Source organism: Carlito syrichta, unplaced genomic scaffold, assembly GCF_000164805.1.
Source record: "Carlito syrichta isolate Samal-C Ts95f unplaced genomic scaffold, Tarsius_syrichta-2.0.1 Scaffold315469, whole genome shotgun sequence".
NCBI classification, from domain to species: Eukaryota; Metazoa; Chordata; class Mammalia; order Primates; family Tarsiidae; genus Carlito; species Carlito syrichta.
In genome coordinates, this window is record NW_007259565.1 from 175,012 (window position 1) to 192,752 (window position 17,741).

The 17,741-nt window shown below is 40.6% G+C and overlaps 1 protein-coding gene across 1 annotated transcript in view; it reads left to right on the forward strand.

Moving 5' to 3' along the window:
- Nucleotides 1-15,939: 15,939 nt before the first annotated feature.
- Nucleotides 15,940-17,741, forward strand: part of ABCB11 (ATP binding cassette subfamily B member 11) — a 96,975-nt gene continuing 95,173 nt past the window's right edge. The window contains exon 1 of the mRNA XM_021706338.1: nucleotides 15,940-16,019. Within this exon, the coding sequence (XP_021562013.1) occupies nucleotides 15,940-16,019 (80 nt within the window). The remainder of the gene's footprint in view (nucleotides 16,020-17,741) is intronic.

The following is a 17,741-nucleotide window of genomic DNA, read 5'->3' on the forward strand; positions in this document are numbered from 1 at the left end:
TTATTGATTTTTTGATTTATTGTAGAGATGAGGTCTCACCAAGTTGCCCAGGCAGGTTCGACCCGCAGGTTCAGGCAATCCACTCTCCTCAGCCTCCCAAAGCGCGGGATTACAGGCTGAGCCACCGAGCCGGGCCATTCTCAAAATTTTGGATGCAGAAGGTCTGGGGTAAGACCCAAGAATACACATTTTTACCAGGTAATGGTGATGATGCTGGTCCAGCAATCACACTTTGAGAACCACTGTTCTATAAGCTCATGCCACACCCCTATTCCCACCACTCTGACCCCATCTCAGACCGCTGTCCCTCTCGCTTGCTCTGCTCCAGCTACACCAGAATTCCTTGTTCCTTAAACATACCAGGTGTGCTTCTGCCTCGGGGCTTTTGCACTTGCTGTTCCCTCAGATGCCCATGTTCTTGTTCCCTCGCCTCTCTTCGGTTGTTCCTCATATGTCACCTCAGTGAGCCCTTCTCCTACCAGCTAATTTAAAATGGCAACATCTTCCTCCCCTGCAGCACTCTCACATATACATACTCCTTATCATATCCCTTTCCTGCAACATTTTCTCCATACTATTTGTCCCTATCTGACATGTGTTTTACTTATTTGTTGCCTCCCTACATACCTCCTTTCCCACACACCAAACTACCATCAGAATATAAGATTCTTCTGGCAGGGATTCTCATCTATCTTACTCGTTTCTGTGTCTCAGAACTTAGAACAGCGTTTGGTCAATAAACACTCTAAAAAGAGTTGACATTTTAATCGAATGATTATAGGGACCACAATTCTACCAGTTTTCAGATCATGAACCATAAAGTAGACTTGCCCACTGCTGACACAAATTGGGAATGATCTACTCAGTACTCACGATGTCCAGGCATGTCTGGGGCAGAGTGAAGGTACAGAGGAAGACACCATAAACCCCCAAGGGCTTTGAACAGGTGACCATTCCGTCTTCACTTTTCTCATTTACAAGATGAGGTTGTTGGGTGAAATCGCTGCAATGTTATTTCTAGCTCTAAAACTCTATGCTGGCTGTGTGTGGTGGCTCACGCCTATAATCCCAGCACTTTGGGAGGCCAAGGTGAGCCTGTGGGTTCGAAACCAGCCTGGGCGACTTGACAAGACCTTATCTCTACCATAAATCAAAAAATTAGCTGGTCGTGGTGGTGTGTACCTGTAGTTCCAGCTACTTGGAAGGCTAAGGCAGAAGGATCGCCTGAGCCCAACAGGTCGAGGCTGCAGTGGCTGTGAGTGTGCCACTGCACTCTAGCCTGGGTGACAAGAGTAAGACTCCAAATCAAAAATAAATAAATAAAATAAAATAAAACTCTATGCTTTTATCTTCCTCTGGGTCCACATGCCACCAGGAGGGAAGTCATAGGACCTGTGAGCAGCTCATCTATGGTCGTGAGCTGCCAGTTTTCTTCTGAGCATTTTTATTTTTTGGCTGTTGACAATACCTTTACCACAATACAGGTAGCAAAATTCAATTGGGAATCTTTTCCCAATCAAAGCTACAACTTTGCAGCTATGCTGTCTTTTTGGTTTTGTGTGAGGCAGAGTTCTTTTTCCTGAGCCCTAGTTGGTGCCAAACCCAATTTTATTGCATTTATGTCACCTCAGAAGTCAATCCATCCCAGGGCTTCTCAAACTTGTTCGGATAGGCAAACATCTAGAAATCTTGCTTTTCTTTGCTGACTTTTCCTTTGTGATATTTAACATATAAATATAAAAACATACAAAATTATATGTCATAATTTTGGGCTTTATGGGCTAAGTCAGAAATCATTTGGCTTTATGAGCTAAATCATAAGCCATTTTATATATAGATTCCAGTAGAGAAAAAGTAGGGAATGCTGAATTTTAAAGAAAAATATATGGCAGAAGAACTTAAAACTGAGAAAATTTGATCTTACAGTTTAATTTATTTTCTGCAAACTGAGAAGCACTGGTCCATCAATTGCATTTCAGAGCACAAAGTGGAAGAAGGTGAACACAGACTGGCCTGTTACTTCAACTAGTAGTTGTAACACTATGGGTGGATTATTGAATTTCTCTGTGCTTTAGTTTTCCCAGATATGAAATTGAAATGATTTTTTTAAAAGGTGAAATCGCCTGACTCTTAGGGCTATTTAGAAACCCACATTAGGTAGTATCACTTTCCAAGTGGGCCAGGCACCCAGTGAGGGCTTGACCAATATTGCCTGTTAATATTCATTGCTGAAGGCCATGGTGAGGTGCACTTAGGGAAGGGTTCCTCAGGCAATGAGAGGGATGAGAAAATAAGAGCATTTTAGGAAAAAATGGAAAGATTAACAACAAGAAGGAGGAGGAAGAGATGTGGGCAGCATAAAGATATTAGAGAAACTCTATGTGTTTATTTGACTTCGCCTTCTGTGAATTTAACCTTTAAAAAAACCATTAATCTTTGCTTATACAGAGCTTCATCTGATGAGCTGGGTCTGAGGTTATTGACTGTTCAGGCCAGGGGCAAGGGTCATATACGCACTCAGAGTTTTAAGCAAAAGGCTGCTCTGGGTGTACTTTTAGGGTATTTGTCTCTATAAAACTCAAGGGCTAGATCAGAAATATCAGATGCCTACAACCAAGGATTTTCCTAAGAATAACCTTTTATATTGAGGAGGTAAATTTAAAGACTTTTTTGGTCTTATTATGTTTTTCAAGTAACTTTTCACAACTAAGGACTGTTAAAAAGAAGAGTTGGGATGGCCAGAATCCCAGGGCTCTTGCTGGTCTCCCTCTGCTCATTTTGCCTCTTTCCAAGGTGAATCAGCACTTTCCAAGGGCCTGTTGACACCCTCAGAGGTTTTCCCAAGTGCACTCTGTGTTTGGGGTTATTGCTTTGAGTCTGTTCCTCATATGTCACTGAACTATGCTTAGGCTGGCCTCTAGGGCACTGACCCTTAAGCAAATAGATAATGTTCTCGAAAAAACTTGAATTCTGCTCTGCTTTAGAATGATGAAAACAGGTTGGAAAAGGTTGTGAAACTTTGACTTTCCACAGTGGAGTCCATTGTTTCTTCTGACTTCCTCAGATTCACATTCACAGGTAAGTGACTGATCCTTGTTTATACCTTTTGAGGACTACGCTCTGCAAGACCATTCCCTATTCTCTTTAAGTGTTACTTTGTGAGGTGTAGTGCTTCTGATTCACCAAAGGCTAGCCTCTTGTCCTGTGATAAACAATGCTACCACACTTGGAGAGAAATTTGCAGAATGCATTCATGATCTCACAATATTATGTACAATACAGGTGACTCTTGTTTGCTGTTTCCTTTACATGATACCATATTTTGCATCCATCTCTTGAGAATGTGTGTGTGTGTGTGTGTGTGTGTGTGTGTGTGTGTGTGTGTGTGTGGTGTACAGGGTGTGTGGTACAAATGGCTCAATAGGTTGAATAATCTGCCCAAAGTAAAAATGCCAATGAACTTTTTTTAACTTGATTTTATGAAAGCACAATTCTGCTTTCACTGACAATCACAAATTCTACAGAGAGCTGGCTTAATATAGAGAACTACAATGACTTTATCTTTTCTCTACCACCATATTTATTTCTTTATTCTTTCAGTTTTCAAAAATATAGGGACTAAATTATATGTGCTCTAAATTCATGTTTGGAGGAAGAAAGTTTGGTTTCTGGAATCTAATTTCAGTTGTGGGGTGTCCCAAGTCAGTAGGAATCACATATTGCAGATGACTTGAGCACAGAAATTAAATATTCACATTTAACTCTGGGAATAAAAGGAAGTATTTCTCATTGTTTTGAGGGAAAATAGATTTCTAGACATGTAAGAGACAAATTATAGCAGTTGCGCTTAAAACTTTTTAATATTAGGATCTGAGAGTGGTAATGTTTAAAGTGTTAATAGAGGCTGTTGTTTAATAGAGGTTCTTTTCTATGTGACACCACACCCCCTCACTATCCACCTTCTTCTGGACTTGGCCCCACTGCTGAGCTCTAACATTGTCATTATCTCTGTTTGAAGCCTCCATTTCACTGCCTAGAAGTTACTGTTTTCCAAATCCTCCCCAAACTAGACTGTAAGTCTTTTAAATAATTTTTGTGTCTTAGTTCCAAAAACACTAAGTGACAAATCTTTGTTGATGAATGCTGAAAGTGGATTAGGAAGTTACTTAGGGGAAAAATGCCCATCTTATGGTTTTAAAAGATGCTACAATTGCTATAAAGTATCCAGGTTTCATGGCAGAAGTCAAGTATTATTAGTTCTGTTTGCTTTGTCAAGATGAAAGAACTATATGCACTCAGAGACAAAGAATAACTGTAATGTTTAACTTTGGCATTAAATTCTATTATTTTCCTCATAAGCAATTCTTTTGTTTTCTATCTCAATTGTGTCCTTGAAGAAAGAACCCTCGGGTGTTCCATGAGTTTCACTGTGTATTTACTTCTCTTCTCCATCAGCTATAACCCTCAGGGCTGGAGGGACCCCATTTTATTCTATCCCTAGACTGGGACAGGGTTTCTCATGGTACTGACACACATAAACAACCCATCAACCCCACAACCAGCTTATCTGTAAGGTAATGCTTTTCTATTTTTCTTGCTTCCTAGCATAAATTAATATTTTTTCGTCTTCTAATGATCTTTGGGAGAAAGAAATCATTTGCTAGGCTTTATAACAACAAAGGTGCCTTACCTACATCCTTGAATGTCAGTAGTGAAAGACTTTTTTTAAAATTGAAAATTGTAGTGTAGAAAGTGATTTCCAAATGGAAGAGGAACAGGAGCAGTTCTTTTGTTTTTTGAGTTGGAGTCTCACTTTGTCACCAAGGCTGGAGTGCAGTGGTACACTCATGGCTACCACAGCCTCAACCTGCTGGGCTTAGGTGATCCTTCCACTTCAGCCTTCCAAGTAGCTGGAATTACAGGCATGTACCACCACACCCAGTTACTTTTTTTATTTATTGTAGAGATGAGGTCTTGCCAAGTTGCCTAGGCTGGTCTCAGACCCGTGGGTTCAGGCAGCCTCTCACCTTGGCCTCCCAAAATGCTGGGATTATAGGCATGAGCCACCGCACCCAGTCTGAGCAAGAGCAATTTTGGTCTTACTGAGCAGCTTCGTGAATGGGGAGCTTGTGATGCTGGTGGCCTTGAAGGGCTTTACGGTGGGCAAAACTTCACAAGATAATTCATAATCAGAAATATTCAGTGTGATGGGAATGGGGGACTCTCTACTCCTATGCCTGGCCCAGTTCCCCTCACTGTCCCCAGCTCCTCAGTAGCTTTTAGGGCATTTAGATTCTTCTTACCATCTCGGCCCGGATGTAGAAAAACTTCTTCCTCCTGTATTCAGTCTAGACAAGATCAATATGTTTCAAAAAATAGTATTTAGGAGAAAATGAAATAGAAATTGGAACAAATCTCCCCAGAGATAAATGCAAAACTTGGTGTATGTACAGATCCACTTTCTGAGTGACAAGAACCTGGGTATATTGGCTTGCCTGTCCTAACTCATACTGATACTGTCCATTTCCTTTGGTCACCTCAAGCCTGTCTGCCTTGGGAGTGAGATGCACTGCATACACCCAGGCCTTGGAAAACTAGGGGGCTCTACCGCTTAGTCTGGTGGGATTTCTGTCCTTCCCAAATTGATTTCCTAGTCTTTCTGAATGTGGGCTCCCAGGTCCCAAGTCTTATCAGAGCAATTTTTTAAAGTGTCAATTTGATCCTATTCTTTTCTTGCTTAACAGCCTTTATTTGCTTCCACTGCCCTTGGGACAAGGTTCCAAGTCCCCAGCCTTAAGGATCATGAAGCCCTGAGGAATCAATTGGCCATATCCTCCCAAGTTCCCATCTACCTCTGTAGACTCACTAGACTTCTGCAGTCCTTTACCCTGCTGCGCTGTCTCTCGAGTCTAGGCCTTTGCATGTGCTTTTTCCTGCCTGGAAGACTCTTCCCTCTCCTCTTCCCTTGGTTAACTTGCTCTCATCTTCAAGGCCTCATGCTAAGCACTCACTCCAGAGCCTTCCCCAGCTCCCTAGACAAGACAGTTCCTCTGTGTGAGGGCCCAGGGGACACCTGTGGTTCCCCTTTACTTATGTCACCCAGTTTGTCATTGCTTAGGTAGCATCTGTCTTCCCTGCCTTAGCAGAAATCTCTTGAGGGTCAGGCTGGTGCTCCACACAATTTTTAGGGTGGGTAAATCAGGTCCTTGGAGATTTCTTTCTGGGCTTTAGCTCTCCTGAACTGACCTCACAGTGCAGGCGTCTGAATTTTCTGTTAAGAGCTAGATAGAAAATATTGGAGGAAGCCGGGCTCAGTGGTTCAGCCTGTAATCCCACGCCTTTGGGAGACTGAGGTGAGTGGATTGCCTGAGCCGTGGGTTCGAGACCCGTCTGGGCAACTTGGCGAAACCTCATCTCTACAATAAATCAAAAAATTAGCTGGGCGTGGTAGCGCTCGCCTGTAGTTCCAGCTACTTGGAAGGCTGAGGCAGAAGGATCACCGGAGCCCAACAGGTCGAGGCTGCAGTGGCCAGTAGCGTGCCACTGCCCTCCAAGCTGGGCAACAGAATGAGACACCAACTCAAAAAAAAAAAAAAGAAAAGAAAATATTGGAGGTACTGGAGAAAGAGCCATCCAATCCTCCACAGCTACTTAGCACTGCCATTGTAGCACAGAGGCAACCAAAAATGGAAAATGAATGGGTGTGACTGTGTTCCAATAAGACTGTATTTCCAAAAATAGGATTGTAGTTACTTCCTTCAATACAGAAGAATTCCAGCTCCTCGAGACACCTTTTCTCAACCCTGGCCCATTTATTTCTCTTTTCATTTTTTTCCTTCCAATTTTCTTGCAATACCAGTAGTCATTTGCTATTGTTGATCCCAGTCATTGGTGAAGATTAACCCATATATCTGTTGCTCCAGGCTGGCCCTTTTACCAAGCCACACTAGCAGCCCTGGTGTAATGGTTGGTGGTGGGCACTGACATTTTGTATTCTCAGGATCTTTGATTTATTCTTAGTATGGCTTCTAGAACTATCTATCTCTTTCCATTTTGACGACTGTGAGCCCCTTGTGGTATTGCTTATTCTGCCTCCTTTTCAAGATTGGTCAATATCCCAGATTCTCTCAGGTGACCCATCCAGATGCTACTTCCTGCCCCACCCACTCTTCCCCAGCAGTGAGGCCTTCCAGGTTGCTATTGAGAATGTTCTAAGGGAGAAAAATCTTTGATATACCTATCAGTAATGGTCAGGAGACTGTACTCTGATGTGTGTACCTGTGTTGATAAGATTACATATTTTATCAAAAGAAAACTTCAACCCTGGATAGTTAAACAGTAGCACATGTAGTGTATAGGTTATAGACTACATGTCATTTAGTAGAGAGGGACATTGGAGTTGGTGGGGGCAATTAAGAATTCCTAGGTGATTCCATGATTAGGTGGCCAAAGTCTGCCAACCAGTGCTTAGAAACCTCAATTTCCCACTTTTAATTCCTAGATTCCCTTAAATTTTATTAGAAGATAGATTTTTCTGGAAAACTTTCAATCTGCTTCTGAAAAGATTTGAGGAGGTTAAAGTAATTTAATATATAAAAGTCCACAGTGAAAAGAAAATAATATTGAAGCTTATTTTCAACTCTGAGTTTTTTTATGTTAGTTAAATAAAAATTTTGTTATTATAAATTGCTAAGAAACTCTAATTATATCCTCCTGTAATGTATGAAACTCAAATCAAGCAGTTAGCTTAGGTGTTAACAAAGTGTTATAGCTAATAGATGAGTAGAATTAGATCACATTTCATATGCATGTATGAATGAGGAAAAATAATGTGTCAAAATAACATGAAACTTATAAATAACAGAAACTACCAAGTCAGGAGGAGACACTCTCAAGATCCTATAAAACAAATCTGATTATCACTGAAAACTATCATTGAACACTGCATTTCTGGGATTTCACAGACTAGTAGATATACTTTCCGGCATCTGCTACATGAGTTTCCCAAGATCTCATCTAATAAAATGGAACTTGCTAGTGGGAGAAAACAAAATCTAATGATATGTCAGAGTTGTATCCTATGTTTATAATGATACAAAGCAATTCATTTAGCATTCAATGCTGAAAATAACATCTTTTCTGGAAAATACCGCAAGCAAGACCTTCATTTATCCTTTCTAGTAATTTTGGTTTCTCATTGCACTTTCCCAAACTCAGTGTTATTAAATTCCCAGTGTCTTTGTGGGTGCATGCACATAATTGACATTTTCAACCCAATAACTGCCTTCAAAAGTCATCACCATAGGCTGGGCACAGTGGCTCATGCCTATAATCCTAGCACTTTGGAAGGCCGAGGTGAGAGGATTGCCTGAGCCCACAGGTTCGAGAACAGCCTGGGCAACTTGGTGAGGTCTCATCTCTACAATAAATAAATTTAAAAAAATTCATGAGTGTACCTCTGCCCTCCAGCCTGTGTAGCAGAGTGAGAGAGACTATGACTCAAAAAAAAAAAATAGTCATCACTGTCATTTCTGAGCTGCCCAGATAGAGATCAACGGTCTAGCTTCCATTTCAGGGTGGGCAACCAAAGACTGCCTTTAGCTCTCAAGAATATACATCTTTGAAAGGATAGCTCCTTGGCATGTCAAAAGGGAACTATGAACTACCAAAGTTTAGTGTGATGAACCTAATGATGAGAAGAAAATAAACACACAAAAGAACAGCCTGTGCCATTCTGTAGCTGGCCTGGTATCCACAGCTAAGCCATGTTATTCTCTTCTTAGATATAAACAATCTCACAGGATACCAGTCTTAGATAAAGTTACTCTGAGTCAATGCAAGGACAGTTCATAATTTAGTCTAAGCACAGGCAAAATCAGGGTCACTGTGCAACCCACAAAATACTAAACATCTTGCTAAGTGCATGACTGCTCTTTCTTTACCTAAGCAGAAAATTGCCCCAGCTTTCTAAGAGCATCCAGTCTAGAGCAGACCCCTGCCACCTCAGACTCCTCCCCAATTTTCCTAACTAGAACTTAAGTCTTATAACAGAGTCTTTCTAACACCCCTTTACTGAGATGCCCCAGGGTTCCCGATAGTGTGTTCTCCCTCCATGCAATGAGTGATAAACCCAACTTGTTTAACTACAGTCATGTTTCTGGTGCTTATTGGCTGAAGGGCCTGGACAATGTTCTGGGCATAGAGACCCGTGCTTTGATGAATTTTAGCCTTTGAGAAGGTTACTTTTTAGTAGTAAAATAGAGAGCACAGAAATCATTTGTAAGGGTGTTCAGAAAGAAACAAAACATTAGCAAGTGGAACCTAACCTATGGAATTGCTGAGGGGACCGAGAAGAAAAGTAAAGGTAGGTTAGTGGATCTATATTCCCCTGGGCTTAATGAGGACAGGTTACTACAAATGTCTCTGGAAGGATGACAGGGTAGGAGATCAGGGAGGGGACTCGGGAAATTCAGCTCTTTTCTCAGCTGTGCTGACTTAGTTTCACTTAATTTTCACACCAGTCCTGTATGGGGGATTTTTACTACCATTATCACCACTCCCTGACATGAAGGGGGGGGAAATTAGGAACTGGAGAGAGGTTAAACACCTCCCTACATAGAGTCAATCAACAGGAAGCCTCAGGATTTAAGACTTGAGGATTTCGTGGACAAGACCCTGCACTATTGCTCTAAATACCGCTAAATATTTGCACATCACTGGAAAGAAATCTTTTTAAATGAAAAGATAAGATAGGAAAAAGCTAATTAGAGACTGAGTTGTTTTTTGAGTTTTTTTGGATAGAGATACAGCCTTGCTATATTGCCCAGCCTGGTCTCGAGCTCCTGGGTTCAAGAAATCCTCCTGCCTCAGCCTTCCTAAGTGTTAAAATTACAGGTGTGAAACATCACACTGAGTGCTTAAATTAGGAAATGCTATATCACAACTGTGGTTCAACCGTGTTTTATTATTTTCTCATTATTAAAGAGTCTCTTTGCTTTTTGAAAAAAAAAATTTGGTTAAAATTTCAAAAATTATGTAACCAGCCAATGTTATTATAGTCTCTGAATGTAATACTGCTGTAGTGAACAAAATTTGTTGTTGAATGAAAGAATTTTGAGTCTGGTTCTTTTACTAACTTTTTTTTTACTGACTTATTAACTACGTAATTATTTTAAATTTATTTTCACAAATAAATTTGTTAAGATTTTTAAAATTTAGTTTTATAAGTCATGTGATAATATGTATCTTTAATATGATATAAATTGCTGATTAGAGTGTGATTCATTTATTAACTTTTGAAAATAAAGTGCATTTGTTTATAAATCAATCTTAATGTATATTTTTAGCTGCACCTCACAATATTTTATATTTTTATTGTCATTATGTTATAAGTGTTTTATTTCTGTTGTAATTTTGTCTTTAATCCATAATTATTACAAATGTATTTTAAAGCTTATAATGCACACACAATTTACTGAATGTGTAGACATGTACATGTGTTATACTAGTGTTTAATTTTTGTTTTGTTTATTATTGCATTGTTGTTATCAGAATATAAACTCTTTAGAATAACAGTAATACACAAAAATATATAGTTCTATATAGACGTTTGTTGTAGTTCTTAATGGTCTAATTTTGTAAATATGCCAAATGTAAATAAAAAAGGTATGTCTTGAGTGCAGGTTGCATATGCAAATATTCAATCAAACTATTGATTTTGTTTGTCAAAGCTTCTATATCTCCTAACTTTTTGCTTGCTTGATACAACAGTTTCTAATTTTAGCATGGTAAGTGCACACCTGTAGTTCTGGCTACTTGGAAGTTTGAAGCAAAAGGATCATTGGAGCGCAGCAAGTTGACCCTGGGGTGGCAGTGAGCATGCCATTGCACTCCAGCCTGAACAACAGAGTGAAACTCCAACTCAAAAAATAAAATAAAATATAATAAAAAGATGTTTAGGCCAGGCATGGTGGCTCACACCTATAATCCCAGAATTTCGGGAGGCCAAGATGAGGGGATTGCCTGAGCCTGCAGGTTCGAGACCAACCTGGGCAATTTGGTGAGACCTCATTTCTACAATAAATCAAAAAATTAGCCGGCATGGTGGCACATACCTGTAGTTCCAGCTACTTGGAAGGCTAAGGCGGGAAGGATCACCTGAGCCCAGCAGTTAAGGCTGTGGTGGCTGGGAGTGTGCCACTACCTCCAGCCTGGGTGACAGAGTGAGACTCCAACTCAAAAAAAAGAAAGTTTAAATCTTCCATTGTAATTGCAGGCTATGTTGTTGTGTTAAGTTGTTAGGTATAGACAGTCCAATGATTAGTTTGTCTTCTAACTGGATTGTACACTTAATTATTATATGCCCCTCTTTGTATACTTTGTTGCTTTGAATATGGATTCTATCTGACATTAACATAACAACTTTAAAAAATCAATATTTGCATGATATAGCCTTTTTATCTCTTAATTTTTTTTTTTTTTTTGAGTTGGAGTCTCACTCAGTCACCCAGACTGGAGTGCAGTGGCCGCTCCCGGCCACCGCAGCCTCGACCTGCTGGGCTCCGGCGATCCTTCCGCCTCAGCCTTCTGAGTAGCTGGAATTACAGGCATGCGCCACCACGCCCGGCTGATTTTTTGATCTATTGTAGAGATGAGGTCTCGCTGCCCAGGCGGGTCTCGAACCCGCGGGCTCAGGCAATCCGCTCACCTCAGCCTCCCAAAGGCGCGGGATTACAGGCTGAGCCACCGAGCCCGGCTCTTATCTCTTAATTTTTTACTACTTTTAATGATTTTATATTGTCTTTTATAATCAGTATATACATAGATTTTTTTAAAATGCAGTAAAGTGATCTTTTTTTTAAAAAAAAACCTTTTGGAGGTATAATTTACATATCATGAAGTTCATCTGCTTAAAGTGGACACTTCAATGGTTTTTAGTATGTTGACAGAGTTGTGCAACCATCAGCATAATCTAATTTTAGAACATTTTCATCATTCCAAAAAGAAATCTTATGACTGTTACCAGTCACTCCTCATTCCCGTTTCCACCCCTACCCCAGTCCCAGGCAAACATTTATTTACTTTCTGTCTCTATAGATTTGCAGATCTTGGATATTTCATATAAATGAAATCATATAACAAGTGGTCTTTTGAGACTGCCTTCTTTCACTAGGCATGATTTTGAGGTTCGTCCATATAGTGTGTGTCAGTACTTCAATCTAAGTACGTATGCCATAATTACTAAAACATTTTTACTTTTTTCAAAGATCTTCATTTACGTTTTCTTTTCTTTTCTTTTTTTGAGTTGGAGTCTCACTCTTTGTTGCTCAGGCTGGAGTGCAGTGGCATGCTCACAACCACTGCAGCCTCCATGTGCTGGGCTCAGGCGATCCTTCCGCCTCAGCCTTCCAAGCAGCTGAAACTACAGACACACGCCACCACGCCCAGCTAGTTTTTGTGATTTATTGTAGAGACGAGGTCTCACCAAGTTGTCCAGGTTGGTCTTGAATCCCCGGGCTCCGGCAATCCTCTTGCCTTGGCCTCGCAAAGTGCTGGGATTACAGGCTGAGCCACCACGGCCAGCCTTCCTAGTTTCTTTGTTAGTTTTTTTTGTTGTTGTTGTTGTTTTTCACTTTTGTTGGATTGATGAAGTTTTCTGCATTTTCAATTTTTAGTCTATTCCTTATTTGGACACAATAGATTGTATTGGTACTTTTTGATTGACTTTTCTTAAAATTTTAAGCTACTAGTTAAACTATGTTCAATGTCAGTTTTGTAAGTAAAGAACGGTTGAATATTGGCAATTTCATTTAATTTAATTTGAGATGTATTTAATTATAATTTTAAAATAACCTCCATAGATTTTCACGACAGTGAACTTGACATGCTCTATCTACATACTAGACATCCTATCTTATTATTACTGCATAGAGTTTTAATTTTGCCCTTTTGAAATATAAAAAGTTATACTTAATATCAATATTTCATTAACTGTCTGACATATTTTGTAAATTCTTGTGTTCATCCTGTTTCTCTTTCATGACTCCCTTCTGAATTCTCTTAAATTTCCTTGCTGAACACATCTTTTTTTTTTTTTTTGAGTTGGAGTCTCACTCTGTCACGCAGACTGCAGTGCAGTGGCCGCTCCTGGCCACAGCAGCCTCGACCTGCTGGGCTCCAGCGATCCTTCCGCCTCAGCCTTCCAAGTAGCTGGAACGACAGGCATGCGCTACCACGCCTGGCTAATTTTTTTTATTTATTGTAGAGATGAGGTCTCGCCAAGTTGCCCAGGCGGGACTTGAACCCGCGGACTCAGGCAATCCACTCACTTCAGCCTCCCAAAGGCGCGGGATTACAGGCTGAGCCACCGAGCCTGGCTTGAACACATCTTTAATAGTTGTTTTGTGCAGGTCCATGAGTGGGAAAACTTCTTGTCTTTGTCTGGAAATGTGCTGAATTATTTTTTTTGACTCAGTATTAAACTCGACGTTAAAGGTTATTCTTTGATGATATTACTCACCTGCCCTTTAGTCTCTATTGCTGATGAGAAAGCTGCTGTCAGTTTCTTATTTCCATTTGGATAATGTGCATCCCCCTTTCATAGTTTTTAAAATAGATTTTGTTTATTCTTGATGCTTTACTACAGTTGACTCTTGAACAACATGGGTTTGAACTGCTAGGGTTCTAAGAACTATAATTTTTTCAAGCAAACACAGATGCAAAGCACAGTATTCACTCTGCCTAAGCAAGAGCCAGCTGTTCCTAGAAGCAGATTCTGCAGGGCCCACTATAGGACTGGTCTATTTGTGGATTTTGGTATTTGCAGGAGCCCTAGAATCAATCCTTCATGTATACCATGGGATGATTGTATTTTTATATAGTGTATCTACTTTTGGAATTTTTTTTTAATCCCAATCAATTCTTTGAGTCTACTGTTAATTTGAGAAATCAGGTCATTGGTTCTGGAATATTCTTAGCAATTATCTCTTTATTAACATCTCTGTCATTCTCCATTGCCCTCTTCTGGGATTCCAAGTGGGTGCATTTAGAAGTGTTTTATAACTCCACCTTTCTATCTCTTATCTGTACATATTTTATGTGTGTGTGTGTGTGTGTGTGTGTGTGTGTGTGTGTGTGTGTGTATCTCACAGTCCCTTCATATAACCTCTATGGGTCTGCATTTCAGCATAATAAATAATTCCCAGGCAACGATGGACAGTAGGTCTTTCCTTAAGGTCTTTTCAGCAGGACAGGAGGCCCAGGTTAGCCCCTGGCCTCACACAGAGTGGTGGTCTCCAATCCCCTCTTTGGTATGGAGCACTTATCGTCCTCACAAGGCGGTAACTTCTCACACGTTTGTCTGCAGTTAGATCCTGAGGTAAAAATACCAGCTACTTCCATGTTCTGCTTACTCTCTGGTACTCTCTTCCATTTCCGATTCATGAAGATGCTAATTTTAAATTATTTGGGTCTGATTTTTTTTTTTAAACATGTTATTCAGTATTGCTACATGCTTGAAGCAGAGAAAGTTAGTGAAGCATAAACTATGATGCATTTAAAGTCTCTGTCCTGGAGGTCCAAGCTTGCACACGTTATAAACGGACTCTTCTACTATAAATAAGACTAACCGTATATAACTCTGTAGACACTTACATTTTATTCAGAAAATATCCCTTCTCTGTTCCTCTTTATCGAAGCTGGACTCGCCTTATGTTGGGGCTGCATTTACAAAGGCGCACTGAGGGCTACCCAGCAGCATTGGGTGTCATTCATCAACTACGCTGACTCAAGAACATCACCAGTTGGCTTCCTCTTCTCACGGTTTTTGGGTTCACTTATTAAAAATAAGTAAAACAGGGCAGGTTCGGTGGCTCAGCCTGTGATCCCAGCGCTTTGGGAGGCCGAGGTGAGTGGATTGTCTGAGCCCGCGGGTTGGAGACCCACCTGGGCAACTTGGCGAGCCCTCATCTCTACTGTAAATCAAAAATCAGCTGGGCGTGGTAGCACATGCCTGTCGTTCCAGCTACTTGGAAGGCTGAGGCAGAAGGATCGCCGGAGCCCAGCGGGTCGAGGTTGCGGTGGCTGGGAGCGGCCACTGCACTCCAGTCTGGGTGACAGAGTGAGACTCCAACTCAAAAAAAATTTAAAAAAATTAAAAATAAGTGAAACAGTCTGGGAGCGGTGGCTCTGAAAGTGTAATCCCAGCACTTTGAGAGGCCAAGGCAGGAGGATTCCTTGATCCCAGGAGTTCAAGACCAGTCTGGGAAACATAGCAAAAGAAACCTCATAATATCAAACCTACAAAATATCAAAAAATTAGCTGGTCGTGGTGGCATGCGCCTATAGACCCAGCTACTTGAGATGCTGAGGTGGAAGGATCACCTGAGCCAGGGAGGTTGACACTGCAGTGAGCCGTGATCATCATGATCATGCCACTGTACTCCAGCCTGGGATACAGAGTGAGACTCCGACTCAAAAACAAACAAACAAAGCACAGACAAGCAGAAAGAACAAATTTTAAAAATCCATTCACCAACTAGAGAAAATCTTTATCAGTGGTTTTGGTTTATCTTTCCTGATAATTAGGCTCTTTCATGGAGTCATTAACCAAAAATTTAGCCAGGCAAGGTGGTACATTCCTGTGGTCTTAGTTGTTCAGGAGGCTAAGGCAGGAGGATCACTTGAGCCCAGGAGGTCAAGGTCATAGTGAGCAATGATTGCAGCACTGCACTCCAGCCTGGGCAACAGACCAAGACCTTGTCTTCCTAAAATAATAATAATAAAATAAAAACAAAATCTGCTTTTGTCTGAAATTGAAGGTTATTTCTTGACGCAAATTGCTTTTTCGTTTGGTTCCTTTGGTTAAAGGGAGAAGCGATAATAATTTGTAGTAATTCTTTTCTTCTTTTATAGGGTTGTTGGCTGCAGATTGCAATTGGCATGTCTGACTCGGTAATTCTTCAAAGTGTAAAGAAATTTGGAGAGGAGAACTATGGTTTTGAGTCAGAGAAATCATGTAAGTGGTTTTTCTCTTAACGTCTCTTGTACAAGGAGAAGTGAGAACAGAAATGCGACAAACTAGTGAAATTTTGAGGAGCTGAGAAAAAATCAGCAACAATATGTAGAATTATCATTGCACGTGTGTCGACTGTAGGGTTCTCTCTAGAATGGATATAATGCAACATCAGAAAGTGCTAGATAAGGACACATAAAGTGTGGGTGAGTGAATGCATTTCCCATAAGCACTTCATTCCTAGGTACAGTAGGATTGTTCCAGCAGTGGCTATTATTATTAGCTTTATTCCTATTAGCAATATTGTTATTACTGAGCCATCATTAGAGTCAGCGCTTCTGGGGGGAGCTGTAGTTATCCCCTCCTGGCCAGACGGGGCCATGTGACTTGAGCTCAGATGTTTCTAAGTCACTGTTATTATTATTTTGATCCTATGCTTTTACATTTTACAGATGAAGAAACTGAGTCTTGGATACAGTTTTTAAAACTTAGCAAAGGTCACCTGAGTAATGATTTATGGAGCCATAACACTAATCTGATTCTGATTCTCAAGACCAAGATATTGCCCTCTATTGTCACTACAATGCCTGTTTATTCTTACTTAAATTAAATTTACTTAAAATGCCAGGAGAATGTGCTATCCCACGGTGATGGGTGACAAAGCACCCTAAGGTTTTCCCCCTGTGACTTCCCTGTTCTCATGGCCCTGAAGCCCCAATCCCACTTTTACCTCCTAATCTACATTTGCTCTGATTTAGGTGGGGGAAAATAATATGGGGTTCAGCTGGACTCGGTGGCTCAGTTTGTAATCCCAGCGCTTTGGGAGGCTGAGGTGAGTGGATGGCCTGAGCCCGTGGGTTCGAGACCCGCCTGGGCAACTTGGCGAGACCTCATCTTTACAGTAAATAAAAAATTAGCTGGGCATGGTAGCACGCTCCTGTAGTTCCAGCTACTTGGAAGGCTGAGGCAGAAGGATCACCAGAGCCCAGCAGGTTGAGGCTGCAGTGGCCAGGAGTGGCCCCTGCACTCCCAGTCTGGGTGACAGAGTGAGACTCCAACTCAAAAAAAAAAAAGAAAAAAAAAAACTAAGAAAGCAATCAGATTGTGATATTTTGCATTGATTCTCTACTATGCTGTATATTAAGAACTATTGGGAAACGAACATAAATATTCAGATTAAATCTATAAGAGCTAGTCCTACAGAACCATAACTGGAAATACCTGACCATAATTAACAGAAGTGCAGATCCCAACTGGTGAATTTAGCTTTGTAAATATTTTTTTTTTGACTCCTAGGCCCAACACCATGACTTGTTAGAAAACTCAGCTCCTACCATGTGCTCTCTTACTTTCTTAAGAGTAGAAACTAAGTGAAGAATAGGAAAACTATGACTATACCTTTGTGAATAGCAGTCTCATTTTGCTTAATACTACTTTTTTTTTCTTTACTTTCCTCCTAGATCCTATAAATTGTTTAATCCAACATTGCCTGGCTTCTTCTTGTGTTAGTAAATGCCACTGGGTCATTTTCATCAACAGGAATTCATGAAATAATTTTGGAAGTCTGAAGAGAAGCCATAGAAAAGTCAGAACTAGTTGAATGTGTCAGGGCATGTCTTTGGAGATCGAGCAGAAATGCCAAGGCCAAGTGAAATTATGGGAACAACTTGTTAAACTGTGATAAAAACACTAGTAAAATGCTCTTTTGTGACCTAAAGGCAAGATGCTT